The sequence below is a fragment of the Zingiber officinale genome, chromosome 3A, assembly GCF_018446385.1.
Source record: "Zingiber officinale cultivar Zhangliang chromosome 3A, Zo_v1.1, whole genome shotgun sequence".
NCBI classification, from domain to species: Eukaryota; Viridiplantae; Streptophyta; class Magnoliopsida; order Zingiberales; family Zingiberaceae; genus Zingiber; species Zingiber officinale.
The window spans coordinates 54,154,828-54,175,515 of record NC_055990.1 but is presented as its reverse complement, the minus strand read 5'-3'; the positions used below and the strand labels follow the sequence as shown (position 1 = coordinate 54,175,515).

The 20,688-nt window shown below is 35.4% G+C and overlaps 1 protein-coding gene across 1 annotated transcript; it reads left to right on the top strand.

Moving 5' to 3' along the window:
- Window positions 1-18,529: 18,529 nt before the first annotated feature.
- On the top strand, window positions 18,530-20,278 carry LOC122051899 (transcription factor MYBS3-like). Its single transcript, XM_042613219.1, has 3 exons — window positions 18,530-18,949; window positions 19,314-19,522; window positions 19,595-20,278. The coding sequence occupies exons 1-3, from the start codon at window positions 18,640-18,642 to the stop codon at window positions 20,054-20,056; spliced, it is 981 nt and encodes a 326-aa protein (XP_042469153.1). The 5' UTR covers window positions 18,530-18,639; the 3' UTR covers window positions 20,057-20,278.
- The last annotated feature ends 410 nt before the right edge of the window (window positions 20,279-20,688 follow it).

The window sequence follows — 20,688 nt, the reverse complement described above, 5'->3', positions numbered from 1 at the left end:
TATATAAATAGTAAGATGCATGAGTAGTATTTGACAGTAGAACTATCTTCATCTCAACTTGGAAACCTTTCCAGTTTCTTCAGTTGGATCAGCAACCTAGGTTTGTTCCTTCTTGGAACATGACCTCACTGTCGCTCCTCTCCAGTTTTTTTTCCTCAACTTACCTACCAAACATTAGCCCTCCAGGCCTGTTTGGATTTTGCTGCTTAGCATCAGATCGACTCACTAGGATTTCCTCTCGATCTTCGGTCCTCCAAACCTATCGAGCTACCCTACCAAGTGTTGGGTCCTCTCGGCCCACTTGGGCTTCCTGCCTAGGTTCCACGATATGCTAAAACTTTCCTGGTTGAGTAAACATCCTGTACACTTAGTTAACTTGTTAGATCACAACATGACTTAACTTGAACCTTTGATAATATCAAAACTCAGGTTCAATTCTAGTGCACCCTGCACCAACAATCTCCCCCATTTTGATATTTGGCAACCAAGGTTCACAACTAAGTTAATAACATATGCAAAGATAAGTAAACAAGCAATTTTTTACTTAACACTCCTCCTAAATTTACTATCTCTCCCTCTTTGGCACACATCAAAAATAGGAGAAACACAAATAACAAGTTTGAACCAATGAAGATGTTAAAAATATGGTTTTGAAAATAAGGATTGGTTAAAAATAATTTAAGCAAGATTCTAAGATATTTAGATTTAAAAAGTAGACTTTTGAAAACTTATCCAAAGATTATAAAGATATATTCTGAAGATAAATTTGGAAAAGAAGTTTAAAAATTTTGAAAGTCAAATAAAAATTTGAAAGTAAGTTTGAACATTTGTTAAAGTTTTTTTTTAAAAAATAATTTTGAAAATTTGTTAAGTTATAAGTTTTAAAAATAATTTTGAAAATTTGATAAAGAGAAATTTGAAAATGATTTTGAAGAAATTTTTGTAAAGATAAAGGTTAAAAATAATTTTGAAAATATGTTAAATAAAAAATTTGAAAATTTTTTGTAAAGATAAAGGTTAGAAATAATTTTGAAAATATGTTAAAACAAAAGAGAATAAAAATTAAGTTTGAATTTCCTTAGTTTTGAAAATTTTTAAAAATAATATTGAAGCTCTCCCTAAAATTGAAAAGTACCTAAAAGTCCAAGCATAATTTTAAAAACTAAAAAATATCTTTATGATGAAGTGTCCAACCTTCATACTTTGCTAACTACCACAAGATAGCAATTACTAATTCAGGTTAGTTAGTTTGAGTGTTTAGGTCTAACTAGTTGGTTATTAGCCAGATAACTCAAATTGATCAATATATTTGTTTAAAGCTCAGATTTATAGCGATGCACTGACATAAGCATCTGAAATCTTAAGCTAAATCCTAAGCATCTCACACCAGTCTATATTTCAAAATACACAAGCAATGCATCATACTGTACTTGTGAGATGCTTGCTGCTAAAATTATAGGAGCATGCAAATCTATGGTAAAGCCTAGGCTAGTCCAAAAAAATAAAATATTTTGAAAACAAATTTTGAAAGGGAAATTTTGAAAATATAGTTTTCAAAAAATAATAATTAATAGTTTTCAAAAAAAACATGTTAAGAAATTAAGAAACCTATTCTATAAACCACATGCATAATTAAATTAAAATACAAATTGAAAGTCATAACTAAAAAGTACTTATAACTAACAAGTACCAAATCCAAATACACACATAGTTATAATGTCTAACAAGTCATAAGTGTATCAAAATAAGTATCTAGTCCTAAAAGTCACTCATCCTCATTATCATCTGTAGCACAAAGATAATCAAACATCCTACGATGCTCCTTCTCAAAAGCATAAGCTTGATCAGTCATCTCTTGATGAAAATATGCAATTTGTCCTTGGAGAGAGTTGTACTGATTAGTCATATTGATTTTTAAGGAGTCGAATCATCCAAAAATGTCATCTCGAAGATGACTAAAAAAATTACTGGTTGGCGGAGGAGGTGCATAGAGCATTATCAAAAAGAGGTGTTAATGCAAATCCTAGATCAAAAGGTGGCTGATGGTGCTCCTTGACTGCAATTGACTCATCCTTAGCTACATCTTCCTAGGCTACAAGTGGAACATATCGTGGATGGGTCCGCTTATACACAAGTCTCTCTTCACTAGTCCTAACTTGATTAGTTCACCCTGATAAACTCCTACCCCTAGAGAAGCAATGTAAGTAGTGAGAACGTGACACTGGATCATTTGAACTTTATTTGAGGTGTTATACCCCAAATAGTAGATAATAGATCTGATCACCCAGTAACCCAAGTCAAAGTCAAGTCGATGCCTCAGTGCATACATTAGGAAAAGATGCACTGGACGCAGAACTTCCTGATCTCTAGAAGGCAGAGGATAAATGCAAGATACAACTATTTTATAAAGAGTATTATCATGCGGACTTAATGGCACAGTTTACATCTTTTTGGGATGCAGCCCCTCAAAAAAATCAACATACATGAGATCAAGAGTCAAATGAGCGAAAGGGGTGGGTAGTGTGTCGGGAAGGGAAGCACTAAAAAAGATACAGTTAGCAGAAGGTCAAATTTGTAAAAATCTGAGAAATAAATCAAGGGCAAACAACATATTAGTTGCGACTCTAGTCTTATAGTGATGGAAATCAATTTCACACAAATTATGATAAAATTCAGAACATAGAATAGGATTATATGCATGTCGATAGAAGGCAATGCTATCAAGTTGAAAATGTTGGGAAATATCTATGACCTCCCGACAATATGTTTGATAGAATAGAAAGTTAAGACAATGAGTCCCTATAACCTTAAATTTTTTATTAGGAAAGGATTAACGTAGATCTTTGATTGAAAATCTAGGGTCTTGGCTCGTATTTAAGGGCCTAGTCTCCCTTTGTGTAGTTGTATGACTCATTTCTTGGGATTAGCAGTGTGGGATAAAGAATTAAAAAAATATTACTTAAGAATTAAGAGAAAACATTTTTAAAGAAAAAGAAAAAGTTTTTAAAATTGCTCAAAAAAATGGTTAAGTAATTTCAGAGCTACCAGGCTCTAATACCAATTATAGGATCGAAAGAGTGTGGTAGAGGGAATATTACACTTTTTAAAACTTTTTTTTTACTCGTTTAAATCAAAGTCGTGCACCGGAAAAGTAAAGAATAGGTTCGGTTACTTGGTTCGGAGCCTGGGTCGACTCCTACTCCAAAGGCCGCGATCCTTGATCGCACCGATAGACAATCCACTAAGACTCTTCTTTCCGAAAACCTCGGAAAGAAGCAGTGCGTACCATATGCAAGAATATAAGATAATAATAACCTACTATCTTATGTGAGTTTAAGTACAATGCAAGCTTTTTAAAATAAAAATATACCGACACTTATGTGGAAGATGATGCTCGGCCGACGCTTGAACAAGATAGTTTCTTGCATGAGTTGTAGAGCACAAATAGCAGTAGCTAACACAGAGATGAACTTCGAACCAAAACAAATTTTGTTACCCAGCCTCGAACCTCGAGCTTACTTTTATAAGAGTCGTCGACGTTCGGTCGACCGATCCCTAGGTTCAGTCGACTGAACCAGTTCCCTTCCATCTTCATTGAGATCTGATATTGATTCAATCTTCGACATTTAATGACAATTAAGTGTTCGATTGACCGATCCCCTTGTTGGGTTGACCGAATAGAGATCCTTCCCTGTTCGTCGAGATTTGAAATTAATGTGCCATTAAGTGATGATTATTTGATCGACCGATCCACTGGTTTGGTCGACCAATCAGTCGCTCTTCCTTCTTTGCTTCTGCTCGATCTGAACTGTGCTGAGACATCAGGGTTCGATCGACTGATCATCTGATTCGGTCAACCGATCAAGCTTTGATTGGACCATGCTCTGTTTTGGTCTGAACTGATATCTGCTCTGAGTTGGCCTTGTTCGATCGATCGATCATCGGGTTCAGTTGACTGATCAAGCCAAACCTGCAAAACAGTGTTAAACAATAATCTTGAAAAATAGATATTAGCACAGTAATAATAATAAACCGTTCAACTGTCTTGATCTCAACTTGAAAACTTTTTGTCTTTCTTCAGTTAGATCAGCGACCTTAGGTTATTCCTTTTAGGAACACGACCTCACTGTCGCTCCTCCAATTGCTTACCTCAATTTACCTACCAAATGTTGATCCTCCAGATCTGTTTGGACTTTACCTGCTCAATGTCTGATCATCTAGTCCACTAAGACTTTTCTTACAATACTTGTTGGGGTTGCAAGGTTGCAAACATAGTCCCACATTGAAAACACATGGAAAAGATCATAGATTTATAAGAGAAAAGATATCTCCATTGGCATGAGGCCTTTTGGGTAGAGCCCAAGAGCAAAACCATGAGGGGTTAGGCCCAAAATGGACAATATCGTACCATTGTGGAGATATCTAAATTCTTTTTGATCCTACAATTGGTATCAGATCCAAGATTACCAAAAGGTTTAACCGCCGACTGTACACAAGAGCTATAGTCTGATTGAGCCATGTGGGTACAATATTGACCTCGAACAAAGAAAGTGGGGGCTCCTATGTTCGGATCAAGAGGACCAGATACCAGGTAGGAAGTCCTAGTAGGTCGGGTGGATCGAGGGGCAGGAAGACTTGGTGGGTCGAGGATCAAACATGGGAAGCATGTGGTCCTTTGTTTAAGGGGGGATTATTGGGGTTGCAAGATTGCAAACATAGTCCCACATTGAAAACACATGGAAAAGATCATGTGTTTATAAGAGAAAAAATATTTCCATTGGCATGATGCCTTTTGGGTAGAGCCCAAGAGCAAAATCATCAGGGCTTAGGCCCAAAATGGGCAATATCATACCATTATGGATATATCTAAATTCTTTTCGATCCTACAATACTATATTAGCTAACAACAATAATAGTAATACAGAATACTATGGTAAAACTAAACTTAGATTTACCGAGATCCACTGGTCCGGTCAATCGAAAATCATTCGATCAACCTTGCTTGGAGTTCACTCCTCCAAGACTTCTCGCTACCTAAGGTTATCTCCATCTAGGATTTTTACCATCTGGCTTCACTCATCATAACCTAAGGTTACCACCCCCTAGGGTTTTTTCCACCTGGCTTCACTCACCAAGATTTAGTATTCGGATACTCAGGGATCATGTTCTCCAGACCTATCGAATCCACCTGGCTTCCACGATCTACCGAGATTTCTCTTGCCTAGCCTATAACTAGGACTTCCCTTGCCTAACCGCAGTTAGGACTAGTTACTCGATTGACTTCCCACCCTTGCCTAGCCACGACTAGGACTTCCCATGATCAAGCTCCATTAAACTTACTTAAACATATTTGTCGGACATTAAAACCTTGGAGGTTGATTACACCAACAAATTATGGATGACTATTTGGGTTTATTTTCAGATAGTTGGTCAATTGAAAATGATGTTCCTAGTGGAGAAAGTATCTCCAACAACAACCATGATTATACAGTCAAATTTACCATAGATCAAATTAGTATTATTATTTTTTTATGCATATTCATTATTTATTTTATAAGTAGAGAAATTATGTTAAGATTGGATAATGTCATACTTATACATCTTTGTTATATTTTTTATATAGATATTTAAAAGTAGAGAAGTTATGATAAATTAGGTAAAGACAATTGGTCTAAAGAATAGTATTGTAGTGGTTATTAAAAATTCTGCTAATTTAAAAGGTGGCAAGCTGCCAAAGTACCATCTTTATGTGTGAAAGAGGTGGAAAGTACAAACTGCCACGATATCTAGTTGATGGGAAATCTTTAAAAAGAAATACTAGGACTAAAAAATGTGAATGGTCATTTGAGCTGCGAGGTATACCAATACCTCTAGATGATGTGATGTGGAATTTAAGAGTTGTCTATGGTTTTCATAATCATCAATTAGCAGAATATATTGATGGTCATGAGTACCCGTGTAGGTTAAAATCAATAGAGAAAGAATTTATGCTCGATATGGCCAACAACACCACACCTCGTGAAAATCTTAGTATTTTAAAGGAAAGAGATCCATCAAATACTACAGGGATCAAAAGCATTTACAATATCATTTTCACAAATAAATCCGCTAAACGAGGCAGCCTAAATTCTATTCAGTATGTCATGGAGCAATTAATCAAGAAAGAATACATCCATAGTTATCGTACAAATCCAGACACCAACGAAATCATAGATATTCGTTGGGTTCATCTAAAAAGTCTAGAGCTGTCTGCCAATTTTTCGTTTGTGTTGATTATTGATGTTATATACAAGACCAATGAGTATCGGATACCACTATTGGAGGTTGTGGGTATCGCATCCACAATGCTAACTTACTCACTTATGTTCGTATATCTTAGTAATGAGAGGACAGAGCAACTGACATGACCATTAGGTATCTTAAAGAAGTGGATGGTTGAAAAGAAGACATCGTTGTCATTGGTGTTTGTTTCAGATCGAGATTTGGCGCTTATTAATGCCATTGAAATATGTTTTCCCAATGCATGTCACATCCTTTGTATTTGGCACATAAACCAATGCGTAATGAAGAAATGTGCCCCTATGCTTAGTCTAGAGTGGCAACGTTTTTATGCGTCATAGCACTCACTTATTAATTCATCGACACAGTGGTCTTACCAGCAGAAGTGGGATGTTATGCACGAGGAGTATCAATGATTCGAGGGTGTTCTAAATTACCTTTGGGATACATGGTTACTGTTGGTTGCTACTCGGAATACCGTTCTAGTTCCCCTGTACAAAAATTTATACAAGCATAGAACTTAACCTAGCTACCCATGTACTCTACTGAAGTTAAACTTGGATTGCAAATGATGCTTAACATTATTAATCCAAGTTGCTCTTCAGAAGTTAAACTTAGATTGGAAATGATACTTAACATTTTTACTCCAAGTTTAACCGATGTGATCTTCCTAAGTTAAACCATATTACAGAAGTTGATTAAATATCTATTTCAAAGATCGGCTTCCAGGTTAAACATGGCGAGGCACTAAGCCTTCTTGGGTATGGGATCATCCACTACTTCCTAGACAAAGCCTTTCAAAGAATCGGATATTTAACTTCTTACAGTAAACTAGGTTTAACTACAGAGACCTCAATAGAAATACAATATCAAAACATGAAATCGAAAAATAAAATCGATAACAAAAATGATAGCTTAAAATCGATAGCCTCTTGTGTTTATTTTTTCAAGATATACAAAGAACATGAACTAGTTAAGATACAGAAACAAATAACTAGTTATACCTTTCTTTGTAGCTTATAGACCTCTTGATCTTTTGTTGTATTCCTCTTCTTCTCTTGGATGACTTGTGGGTGACGATCTACCAAGATGAAATCTACCAAGCTCCTTCTTTTCCTCCAAGACTCTTGAGCCACCAAGGGATGCCAAAATAAGAAACTTTCTCTCTTCTTCTTCCTCTCCAAGTAACCGGCCACCAAGATAGAGTCTTCTCCAATTCTTTCAAGTTTCGGCCACCAAGAAGAGATGAGTGCTGACCTTAGAAAGAAGAAAGGAAGAGAAGAAGGAAGGTGTGCCGCCGGCCTAAGGAAGAGAGAGGGAGGAAGGGGTTGGCCACACCAAGGAAAAGAGAGGAGAGAATAGAGTTGTGTTATCTCATGAGGCACCCTCTCCTTCTCTTTTATAATCCTTGGTCAAGGTAAAAAAAGGAAAATTTTAAACAGAATTAAAACTTCCTTATTTGTGGCCTCCCTTTAAAAAAGGAAAATTTAACAACAATTAAAATCTCTCTTTTCTAAATTTCCTATTATACATGACAATAAAGGAAAATTTTAAAATTAATCTCTCTCTTTTAAAACATGTAGACAACTACAAAAAAGGAAAGATTAATTAAAACTTCTCTTTTTAAATCATGATTACAAAAAGGTAAGTTTTATCAAAAATTAAAATCTCTCTTTTAAACATTATAGATAACTACAAATAAGAAAAGATTTTAACAAAATTAAAATCTCTCTTTAATCCTTTGTAGATAGCTATAAAAAGAAAAATTTTAAAATTTTAAAACTCTCTTTCAAAACCATGAGGATGGCTATACAAGGAAAGTTTTTAATAAAATTAAAATCTTTCTTTTAACCATTGTAGATAACTACAAAAAAGAAAAGATTTTAACAAAATAAAATATCTCTTTTAACCATTGTAGATTACTACAAATAAGGAAAGATTTAACAAAATTTTATTTACAAAACTTCCTTTTATTTTACTTTGGTCGACCCCATGCTTGGTCACCAAGCATGGCTTGGCCGACCTTTACTTGGGCTCCATGAAGGGCTTGGTCGGCCACATCTTGGGCACCAAGATGTGCTTGGCAGGCCACAACATAGACTAGAAGATCGGCTTAATAGATACAAGGATTTATAGAGGCTACAACAGGGACCGAGTGGAGGAATTGGTTTTGATCTCCCGATGAGCCTGAGCTTCTCGTGTTCGCCCCAAACACACAACTCAAGTTCATCAATAATAACTCATACCACTAAAGAGTTATTATTGCACTACCGCACCAAACTCATATTACAATATGGGATCCTTCTTATCATGCGTGCATTAATCTCCCTGTGTTTAAGATATCGAATGTCCATTAATCAAATGAGTTACTGACAACTCACTTAATTAATATCTAGCTCTAAGTGTAGTACCACTTAACTTTATTGTCATGCCGGACTAGGTCCACCTGCAGGGTTTACATGACAATCCTTTTGAACTCCTCAAGGGGACATCATCAACCTAGATTATTAGAACACAGTTTCCTTCTATAATCAACAACACGCCATATAAATAATATTATTTCCCAACTTATTGGGCCTATTAATTTATCGAACTAAATCTCACCCATTAATAAATTAAAGAAATAAATACTAAGTATATATGCTTATTATTATATCGGGATTAAGAGCATACACTTCCATAATAACAAAGGTCTTGTTCTTTTATATAGTCAGTATAAAAAGAAACTACCTCAAATGGTCCTGCTCAATACACCCATAGTGTACTAGTATAATTTTATAGTCAAGATAAACTAATACCAAATTACACTACAACCACTCCAATGGTTTGTCCCATTCCATCTTGGTTGTGAGCTACTATTTATAATTTATAAGGAACTGATAACATAATCTTCTGTGTGGCACCTCACACCATGTTATCTTAAATATAAATTAAATGGACAACTACACTTAGTATAAATGTAGACTTTTGACCAATGTGATCCTTATAAATGTTTATACAAAAGCTAGATTTTTAGTATACATACTAACAATTACATCTTTACAAAAAGCGGTTTGTTTTAGCATGGGTTATACATGTATGCACCTCCGGAGTAATTCAAATAAAATATATAGTCACTTTATAGCTTTATTGTTCAATTTTATTCATTATTGTACTATTTCAATTCTTTACAGTATTAAAATACAATGCATTTTTTTATTACAGAGCAGAGTTTGCACATGTGAGACTGAAGTTATATTTGGGAGATATCATGTCATCCCTACAAACATCTTTTGAAAAAAAAATACATAAAATGTTGAGAATTCAACTCGGGGATATTAGGAAGTCGTTCGAGAGATCTCTCAATATTCCACGCCATTAACATTTACATGATGTCATTTTCGGTCAAATAAGGTGTCAGATTTCATTAGAGGCAATAGAGTTGATTTCTGATCAGCTAAAATGCATTGAGGAAGCATCTCATTAGCTAGCCGGAAGATGCAACTGTTCTATCAAAATTGTATATGGATTGTCATGCGAGCACGATCTTGCATATTACCGTTACTTTTCCATTCCAATTCCGCTATAAAGTATCAACACTCATTGGAGGAGATTGTCGATGCACGTACATCGATTTAATGACGAGGGAGCATGACCCAGCAGGACATCTCACGTTGTTGAGATATTAGATGGGATGTGTCCACATATGCGAGAGTATATGATAGATAAGTTTTTCGATATGATAGATTTATTTCAAAGTACAGTTCGAGCCTCTTTGTACAACACAGAACATAGTGGTTGACCTACGGGTATAGATGAGCAAAGTGGACATCACATACCTTCTTTTGCAGATGCATCCACTTCAGAATCTAGGGTCTCTCAACCGACTGCAACATCTCGAGTGAGAGGAAGACATGGAAGGGGGTCAAAAGTTCGCAATACTCAAATGACCCATGATCACTCTCCAGTTTCACCCATCCATGATATTGATATTGAGAAATTACCTGTGTCTCTGCACCGTAATATTTTTCACACTGTTGACATTCAACCTGATGGTCATTGTGGATTCAGGGTAATAGCTGCACTAATTGGGTATGGTGAAGAGGGTTGGTTTCAAGTACGATTTGAGCTTATAGAAGAGATTCAACAAAATAAGGGTCTATATGATTAACTTTATCTAAATCGAAATTTGGTAGTCAATCTATTATTCTCATTGAATTGGTTCAAGTCATGGGCACCAGAAATGTATTAAATGAACTCTATGCCTTTGGAAATTATCATCACACCAAGGTACATCTTGTACTACATACATTTTGTGAGAATGTTAGGAGTTGTTTTACTCACTTGTCATTAAGAACTCTTCCAGTTTTAAATCAAGAGCGTTGAGGAATAGTTATTGCCCATGTTGGCAATCACTTCGTGCAAGTTTTCTTACGCTCTCATTACCCTGTACCACTCATTCCACGTAGTGGTAGCAACATTTATCGAACGAAGCTAAAGGATGGGTCATTCGATATAGGATACGTGTTCATTTGTGGTACGAAGTAGTAGATACACCACCACCAAATGTATCGAGAGCATAATTTAGAGACAATATTGATTAAAATTTCTATTTTTATATATTTTCATGTTTTTTTTATTATTACATATATTCTTCATTTGAAAAAAAATATTTATTCATAAGTTATGAATGTGTTCATTATTAATTGTTAGTATTTTTATTAGTTTTAAATATATAATTTTTATGTTGTCCCATATTTTTATACTTTCTACAATTTTTACAAATAAAAACTTCTAAAATCTATAACTAAAAATAAACAAAAATTACAAACATATAATAAAAAAAGTATTAAAAAAATAAAAAATTGATAACAAATTAAAAAACTGATTAAAAAAACAAAACCAATAAACAAAACTAAAAAAAAAAGAAAACGAATAAAGGAAAACGAATAAGGGTAGAAGCGGAAGCAAATGAAAAATATGAGGTGGGGCGAGTAGAAGGACATGTCATAAGGAGGTCAGATCCTCTTGTCCAGAATTTCTTGGATTAGAGGAAGTCTTGCATGTTCATTGGTGTAATGAATTGGACCTTACCTATTTAACAGGTAGGGTACAGTGCACCCATCCAATGAACATACAAGAATTCAGGATTGATCCAGAGATTCTAGACCAGAGAATACCTGCCCATGTCATAGGGGTGCAAAAAATAGTCCTCTTATTTAACGACTTGATTTATTTTTAGTTTGATTTAATTTGACTGGTTACCTTTTGAATACCATATAACTGAGTTCGATTTTACTGGTTTACCACCCTTAATTAGCAGTCTACGTCAAAATGAAGGAAGATAGCAGAGGGAAACATGTCGCAGATGAAGGATGACAAATTAGCAACCCAATCCAAAGGTCATTTTAGATTTCTTTCCTTTACGTAAACAACAAAAAAACAATTATATTTTCTTCACCCATGGCCAAAATGTAAACAGCAAGGAATATAATTTCTCCGCCTCTTTTTCCTTCATTCCTTCACTTTCTTTTCCCTTAACCAAGAAATAAACATTATAAATGTGAGACAAAATCTTTCTTGATTGTGCAATTATACAGATTTTAATTTTATTAAAACTCCTCCAAATCCTTCGCTCGAGCATGGCGGAATATAGCCAACAGCCAATAAATATACAATAACAACAATAATCAAATCTTTTTTCACTAAGTGAGGTCAACTGTATGAATCTTTTTACGTTATTGAGTTCTATCTCCTATTATATCATCATCTATATTTAAATAAATTTTATCTTATTTTATTATTGTTAACCAAGTCTTTTTTTAGTCTTCCTCTTCCTCGTTTGATATGCATGTTTATTATAGTTTCACATCGCTTAACTGGAGCATTTATTGGTCGTCTAAGTACATGTCCGTACCATCTTAAACGTGTCTCTCGGAGTTTTTCCTCAATAAATGCAACTCCGACTTTCTCTCTAATGCTCTCATTTCTTATTTTGTCCATCCTCGTATGTCCACACATCAACCTTAACATCCTAATCTCTGCAACTCTCATCTTCTGCTCATGTGCTCGAGTTATAGTCCAACATTCAACTCCATATAACATAGCAGGTCTAACTGCAGTTTTATAGAACTTACATTTAAGTTTAAGAGGTACTTTACGACCACATAAAATATTCGACGCTCCTCTCCATTTCACCCATCATGTTTGTATTCTATGTAAAACATCTCTCTCAATCCCTCCATCATTTTATAAAAATGGTCCTAAATATATAAATCTCTCGGTTCCAGAAAACTCGTCCTCTCCTATCTTAACAATTATTTCATTACTTCTAATATTGCTAAACTTAAATTCCATATATTCTATCTTTAATCTACTAAGTTTAAAATCTTTCTCTTCTAGTATTTCTCTCCAAGATTTTAGTTTAGCATTTACTCTTTCACGTGTCTTATCTACCAAAATAATATCATTTGTAAACAACATGCACCACAGTACTATGTCTTGAATGTGCGCAGTGAGTTCGTCCATAATTAGTGTAAAAAGATAAGGACTTAGAGCCGATCATTGATGTAACCCTATCTTTATTGGAAATGCTTTAGTTACTCCGGCCTGAAGTCTTTACTCTGGTCATTACATTCTCATACGTATCCTTAATTAGTTCAATATATGTTACGCTAACACCTCTCTTTTTTAAAATTCTCCATATAATTTCTCTTGGAACTCTATCATAAGCTTTTTTCAATGAATACCATGTGTAAATCTTATTTTTGCTCCTAATATTTTTTAATTAATTGTCTAAGAAGATGTATAGCTTCTATTGTCAATCTTCCAAGCATGAACCCAAATTGATTTTCTGTCATTGTGGTCTCCTTCCTTAATTTTTTTTATTACTTTTTCCCAAAGTTTCATAGTATGACTCATTAGTAAAATACCCCTATAGTTTGCAAAATTTTGTACGTCTCTCTTGTTCTTATATAAAGGAACTAGAGTACTTATCCTCCATTGATCAAACATTTTTTTTGTTTTCAATATCATGTTAAATAATTTTGTAAGTCATTCAATACCTTATTTCCCTAAGCACTTACATACCTTTATCGGAATATCATCTGGTCTAACGACTTTTCCATTGTACATCTCATTTAAAAGTTTGTTTTACTTCTGAAGTTTGAATTCTACGATAAAATTTAAAATTTCTATACTCATTTAACCATTACATTCATTTTTAATATATTTTATTTGGCTAAGATATCTTGTTTTCCTTTCTCTCACTTTAATTATTCTATAAATGTCTCTTTCCTTTTCTTTTGTATCCAATTTTTTATATAATTGTTCAAAAATTTCATTTTTTACTTAACTCACTACTTTCTTAGCTTTTTTCTTGGCTATTGTATATTTTTTTAAGTTTTCCTCGTTTTTACAAATATATAATTCCTTATAAGTTATTCATTTTTCCTTCATTTTCTCTTGTATTTTCTCATTCCACCACCAAGATTCTTTACTTAGTAGTGCATGTCCCTTTAACTCACCGAGTACACTCTTAGCTACTATTTTCAACTTTGATACCATCTTATCCCATGTTGTATTAGAGTCATCGTATATTTCACCTAATGCTTGTACTTGTATCTTCTCCTTAAATATATTTTATTTCTCATCCTTTAACTTCCACCACTTAATTGTAGGAATTGTATATATTTTCTTTCTATTGATACTATGTTTGAGACATATATCCAACACTACTACCCTATCAATAAATATATGCCAAAAAATTATATTGAAATTATAATTCTTTCTCATCTGAGATCGTTGCAAAATAACTTTATTATCAATTCAATTAAAAACATCTTCCCCAATACCAATCATACCAGTATTAAACCAAAAATATATAAAATTATTTAACTTAGGTTAGGAGAGACAAAATGTACAAATAAGGACGGCAAATTATAAACTATGAGTGGAAGGGGGCAGCTGCCTACCCCTTGGATGTATGTATATTCTTCATTAATAATTTATTTAGTATCGATTTTACGGATATAGAGGGAAGTATATGTAGGTATATAAGCGTCAACCGTATAATGGAGTAAACCTCAAATCTTCAATTCCTGAGAATCGACCTCTGAATGTATATATATTCTCTCTTACACCATATGTCGATGATAATTGATGATTCAATGAGACAAATAATGATCAAGATGATAAATCTAAGAATATTGATCACTCGAATGGAGCTTCACAAGTATTTCTAATTTTATCCTGGTGGTTGGTAGAAAATTTTCATAGTGTCAAGCCTAATTCGTCGCTTTTAAAATTAATCGATTTATATAATTAGATACCAAGATTACCAAAAGGAAAAAAAATGATTGTAGAAAAAAAAGATGATTATATTCACTCAGGCGTCCCTCGCAACCTGTCCTTAGGTTTTGTGAAAGAAAGTAAATCACAGGATTAATTTATAGCCGACCGCTAAATAATTAGAAAGTGATAAAAGTTTTTTTTTCTAAAGATACGTGCTTAATAGGAATTGATTAGTATCTCATTATAATAAATCTGCTATTCTCTAATCAAACAGGCATTCTAAAAGAAGGAAAAAAGGGATAGATTTTATAGTGGGCTGCAACACCCTAAACCTAGCTGGCCATATGGAAGTGGACCCTACAAGCACTAATGTAGTTATAATGGGCTTTCTTAGTAATACGGCCCAAACCATATGCATTGTAGTGGAGCCATATTTATAGTGATAATGGGCTTTATTGCTAATTTGTGACTAGGGCTAAATGTAAGGAAATGTATATTGATAAGTGTGATTTATCTACAGTTTACATGAAGAATAGATAATAGAATTACAATATGCAATGAATATTTTAATATTTAGTGTAGTAATAATGCATGCTTTGGGTGAATATAAATACAGACTATAAATATGTGTTTCAATTTGACGTGATCAAATTGACTTTTATTTTTAAAACAATTGTAAAAGATATATTGTCACATCTTGAATGTTGGAAATTTGATTTAGAGTTCTATAGATATTGTAAAGGATAGTGAAAGTTTGACCAAATAAACTTATTGTAGAATCAATTTCAAACGATCAATTTAGATGATGTTTACTATCATAGAATTTATTACTATTCTAAGCTTGACTTCACTTTTAGACTTCTAGAAATACCATGGCCAATGTCAAACATTAATTAGTTAGTTGATGTTTTGACAATTCATAAATCCACTACTAAACGTGCATCAAGGTCAACAAAATAGGAAGTTGGCGTGATCCTTCATGAGGTTGAGTGTTGGATCCATGGACAAGGCGACAACGAGAAATGCATATAGAATTAATGGACAAGTGCATGACCAAATGGGCATTGAGGTTGACAAGAGGGAAAATTATAGCTATTGTGGCCATTCACAATGTCGGGCATTGAAGGAAGGATAAATCCTTGATCAAATGCACAAAGTCCTTCGAATGTTTGAGCACCGATTGATCGACCAATGGACAACTCCATTAGCCCAAAATACCACAAATTTAATTTTAAAATTTTAAATTAGTTTTAAAAATTAGATATGTCTGAGCAATTTTAAATAAATTTACAAAATTATAATGAATAACTTACAATTGTAATGTGTTGGTGTAATCAACTTTTATTCAACGTTGACTCGGTTGACTAAGTTTGAGTTGACTTGAGTTAAGTTTCGATATTTGATCAATATATTAGTTGGTTGAGCGAAGAGTCAAATAGGTCAAGGTTGATCGGACACCAATTGACGGTGACAAAGTCCAAATGGTGACAGTCGACACTTGGCATGCAAGAGAAAAGTTCCGGTGGGTCAGGGGTGATAGAATACTTGGTTGTCGGAAGTTCAAATGAGTCATAAAAGATTGAACACTTGGCATGAGAAATGAAGTTCAATTGGGTCATGAAGGATCAAATATTTGGTGATGACGAAAGTCCTAGCAGATCAAAGTTGATAGGATGTCAAGCAACGAGGAAGTTCTAGGAGGTCAAAGTTGACTAAATGCTTGACAATAAGAAAGTCTCAGTTGGTTAAGGTTGATTGGATATCAAACAATGATGAAGTCTCGACAAGTCAAGTTTGACTGAATGCTTAGCAACAAAAAGTTTTAGCAGGTCAGAGTTGACCAGATGTTGAGCAAAGAAAGTTTTAATGGGTTGATGTCAACTAGATACCAAACAAGGTAAGAACTCATCCTTTGTAAGGCTAAAACATGAGCATTAGGTGATTGATTGGGTGAATCGATCGATCAATTAATGAACTCTAAACCTCAAAATTGAAGTTTGAGGTGTTATTTTAGAATTTTCTACAATAATTAATGGTTCTACTACATTAACTATGGTTCGCTGCAAATCCTAAATCTTGAAAATTAGGGTTTATGGTAATAACTTTAAGGTTTGCTATAGTACTTGGGCTTAGGATTTTCCTGTTATACTTTTGCTATAGTGCAATTGATTGATAAGATCAAGCAATCAATTGATAGTACTATAGCAATGAGCCAATGAATAGAAGCTTTCCAAATCAATTGTCCAGTTCAACTGACTGTTGTTAATCAATTGATGACATTGAGCAATCAATTGTTAAAGTAAAAAAAATCATTTTATAAGTTTAAACAGTTGAATCTAACATGAGAGTCTATTGGTGACAGCAAATAATAAATTGCTAGGTAGAAATTAGCTCCAATAACAATCTTATAAGTAGGATTTCATGTGAAGGAGAAGGTGCCAATTTTTAAAGATTTGGAGACAAAGTGCAGTAACATTTCTCACCATCAAAAGACAATCTAAAGCGACAAAAGAGCAAGCAAAGTAAGATTTTCATTGTAAAGTCGTTTTCACTTTTATTTATATTTGTATTTTTGTTTCTTGTTATATTATTGTGAAAATAAGTTGTAAGAGACTTCTCCGCTTCCGAAAAATATTCGAGAAGAAGAAACATAGTAGTAGTCATCGTTAGAACTAGGCTTTGAACGTAGTCATTTTGGGAGGTGATGAACCAAATAAATCATCTGAGTTAGCGATTGTGTGTGCCGTGTTTTAGCATCAATTTTATTCAATTTTTCAGCTATGACCTCCTGCATCATTTCTTTAACAACTTTGCAGAGCCATGCCTACACTTCGTGCATATTCAATTGTATTATTCTGTCCAACTTCCATAAGAATCCCTCTTATTCAAAGATAATGTATTCTTTCCCCATTGAAGAGTTTGATAGCACACCTTTTCTTTAAAAAAGCTTGGACTCGGTGGGAGGAAAGAATGGAGGAGATAAAGAGACCACCCATTATAGATTTCTTAACAGAGGAGGCATCCATGCCCTTTTGCATCATAAAATCCACCCTTTGTTGCACCTTCTATGGACCTACAGTTGGTGCTATTGAAGAAAAAGAAACAATTCAATCAAATCATCGCGTTTATGATCCAAAGCATCTTAATGCTGGTTACGTTGAGGAATAACCTTCCTTCTAGCACGGTAAACTTGTCTTATGATCCAATACATGTGACTTCGCTCCAGATCAAAATTAGACATACTCACATGTGACCTGTAACCCACAAATTTAAGATTCAATAATCAACTAGAATTTTGAAGCATGATCTATAAATAGCACAGCATAATGATGTGAAATACTAATTCCAATCTTAGTTCTTCATCTTAATCTTTTAGTATTATTCTATACTTCTTGACCTATGATGAATTACACATCCTTGTATGGAAAGATCATAACAAGTATTTTATATATCTCAATTCGTTGGGGGTTCCATTATTTTATAATTCACCGTCCGACCCAGATAAATTAGAAAAATATATATATAAATTCATCCTAACAATTAACATTCTCGAATCTGATATTCATTAATAATTTTTTTAATAATATATCACAATTAAATCTCAAATTCTAAATATCTAATTTATAACCAAAAAATCTAAAAATGTCTAACGTAACATTCTACCCCGGCGGCTGATCCGGACTCCTCCATCATGGCACCCTGCCCTGAGACGGACCCAAACTCCTCCACCTCCTGGGGCCAACGGATGGCGTGGGGCCGCTTCAATAGGAGTCCCTTGTCTCGCGTCAGAGAAAGTTAAGAAAGTGCTCCACGTGAGGTTGCACTTGGCGGAAGGATGATGGCGCAAACTGTGTGTTGCGTGGCTGGTGCTGCGACAGCCATCACTCGGGCGGTTGGATGAACGGTGCAGATAATCCGGGAAACGGACGGTGGTGGTTTTTCCACTGTGTTTGCATAGGGATAGTCCCGTCACTCCCGTCCTGTAAATAATATCAAGGCAAGGGAGAAGCGCCATCCGACGGCGAAGACGGGCACGAGCGCGGCTGCCCGCAGAGAGAGAGAGGAGGGGACGCTCCGGCAGCGAGTGAGATGACGAGACGATGCTCTCACTGCAGCAACAACGGGCACAACTCGCGGACGTGCTCTGCGCGGGGAGGGGGCGTGCGGCTTTTCGGCGTGCGTCTGATGGAAGGGGTGGTGGCAATGAAGAAGAGCGCTAGTATGGGCTGCCTCCCCTCCTCCTCCGCCTCCTCCATTTCACCTTCAAATTCGACCTACGCTCCTGCCTCTCCCTCGAGGGATGCCCGCCCCCACACCGCAGCGGCCGTCGCCTCCGGTTACGCCTCCGATGACCCCGACCGAGGGTCTTCTTCTAATTGCCGCGGCGAGCGAAAGAAAGGTCGGCCTTCTCATCTGCTCTTTCAGGATGACATCGGTTTTGGTACGGAGATGCTGTTTTCCTTGCTAGTTGTTGCTTCGTCGCGTTTATCCTCCATTCGATCGATTAAGCTTTGCAAACTTCTTATTCTTTAATGTTTTAGAGATAGAATCAGATCTCGATTCTGGTTCTTTGATTTGCACGTTTCGTCTTCGTAATGTTGATGTTCTGCGGAGATCTACTCTCGGATCTCTTCATCTTTGATTTCCCAAACGATCCGTTCCCAGTTGCCGATAGCAATGAGAATAGTTCTCTGGTCGATTAATTTCACTTCCTTGTTCCCAGTTCAGATTTCTGTATGCTAAAATTCTCCGGATGCATGCAGGGATCCCCTGGACTGAAGAGGAACACCGAATGTTCTTGATGGGTCTTCAGAAATTGGGGAGAGGCGACTGGCGTGGAATTGCCCGAAACTTTGTCATGTCTAGGACCCCAACACAAGTAGCAAGCCATGCGCAGAAATTCTTCATCCGACAAAGTAATCTATCGCGAAGGAAGAGGCGCTCCAGCTTGTTTGACATGGTCCCTGAATTGGTACCCCCCTTTTCCTTATTCTGGACCTATCTTGCTCCTGCAGTGACATATGCAACCTCCATTCATCACCAGGTTCCTGCTCCTGACGACCAGTTGTTACCTCAATCTGTCGATGGACTAGGGTCTGAGCCAGCTGAACCATCAAGAACCAAGCTCGCTGTAGAATCAATAGATACAGCAATGGTGCCAACAATGTATCCAACTTTCGTGATTACGCCCGTGTCTTCCTGGCCCTGGCCTCCAAATTTGGCCGCCTCCTCCTCTTCCATCGACGGCGCCGACGCAATGGCTGAACCCCGCAAGATCGCAAGGCCAACTCCAATATTCCCAAAGGAGCCGCCTGCGCATGTGGATGAGGTGGTCAGCATGTCCAAGCTCAGCATCGCAGACGGTGGTCGCATGGAGACAACTGATGTCTCCCTCGAGCTGATGGCGTCCTCCAATAGTCCGAGACAGTCGGCCTTCCACGCCAACACTTCCATTGCCGTGCCTGATCTAAACAAAAATAACAAGAGCCCGATTCATGCAATTTGAGGAAAACAAACATGGGAGCTGGCAGATCTTGTTGCAGTTTATTGTTCTTTTGTGTTGATATTTATAACTGAAGCACCTGCTGAATAAGGTTGTAGTTTTTACCTCTTATCCATCCAATTACCTAGTTAATGTCCTGGTAACATGAAACTCTAGTAAAAAAGATAGAAGGAAAAAAAACCTTTTATTATATTTAAAATATATATATATGCATGCTCTTATTTCCTTGTTTTTTTTTATCCTACTTCATTTATTTTAGTTATTTGGATGAAATTACAGGAACAGAGTAATATCAATTTTTTTTGTATCACATCTATCACCTAAATAAATTTTCTTTTAATTTAGACAAAAATCAGTTTAAAAAAAAAAAAGGTTTGAAACTAAATTCTTTAGCTTTTTCTCTACCTCTTTACCTAAAAAATGGTTGCATAATTTCATCGTCCTCCCTGAAGGTGTAGTCCTCTTTGTTTTACCACTTAATATTGTTTGACCTAGTTACCATCCTTTCAACACTAAACGCTCTAATTTTTATGTATTATTTTTTCAAGTATATCCATTCTTTGATACTGAAAGATTCTTAATCCCAAGTTCTTTTAATATTACAAGATTTAAAAATTTATTAAAGTTTAGATCCA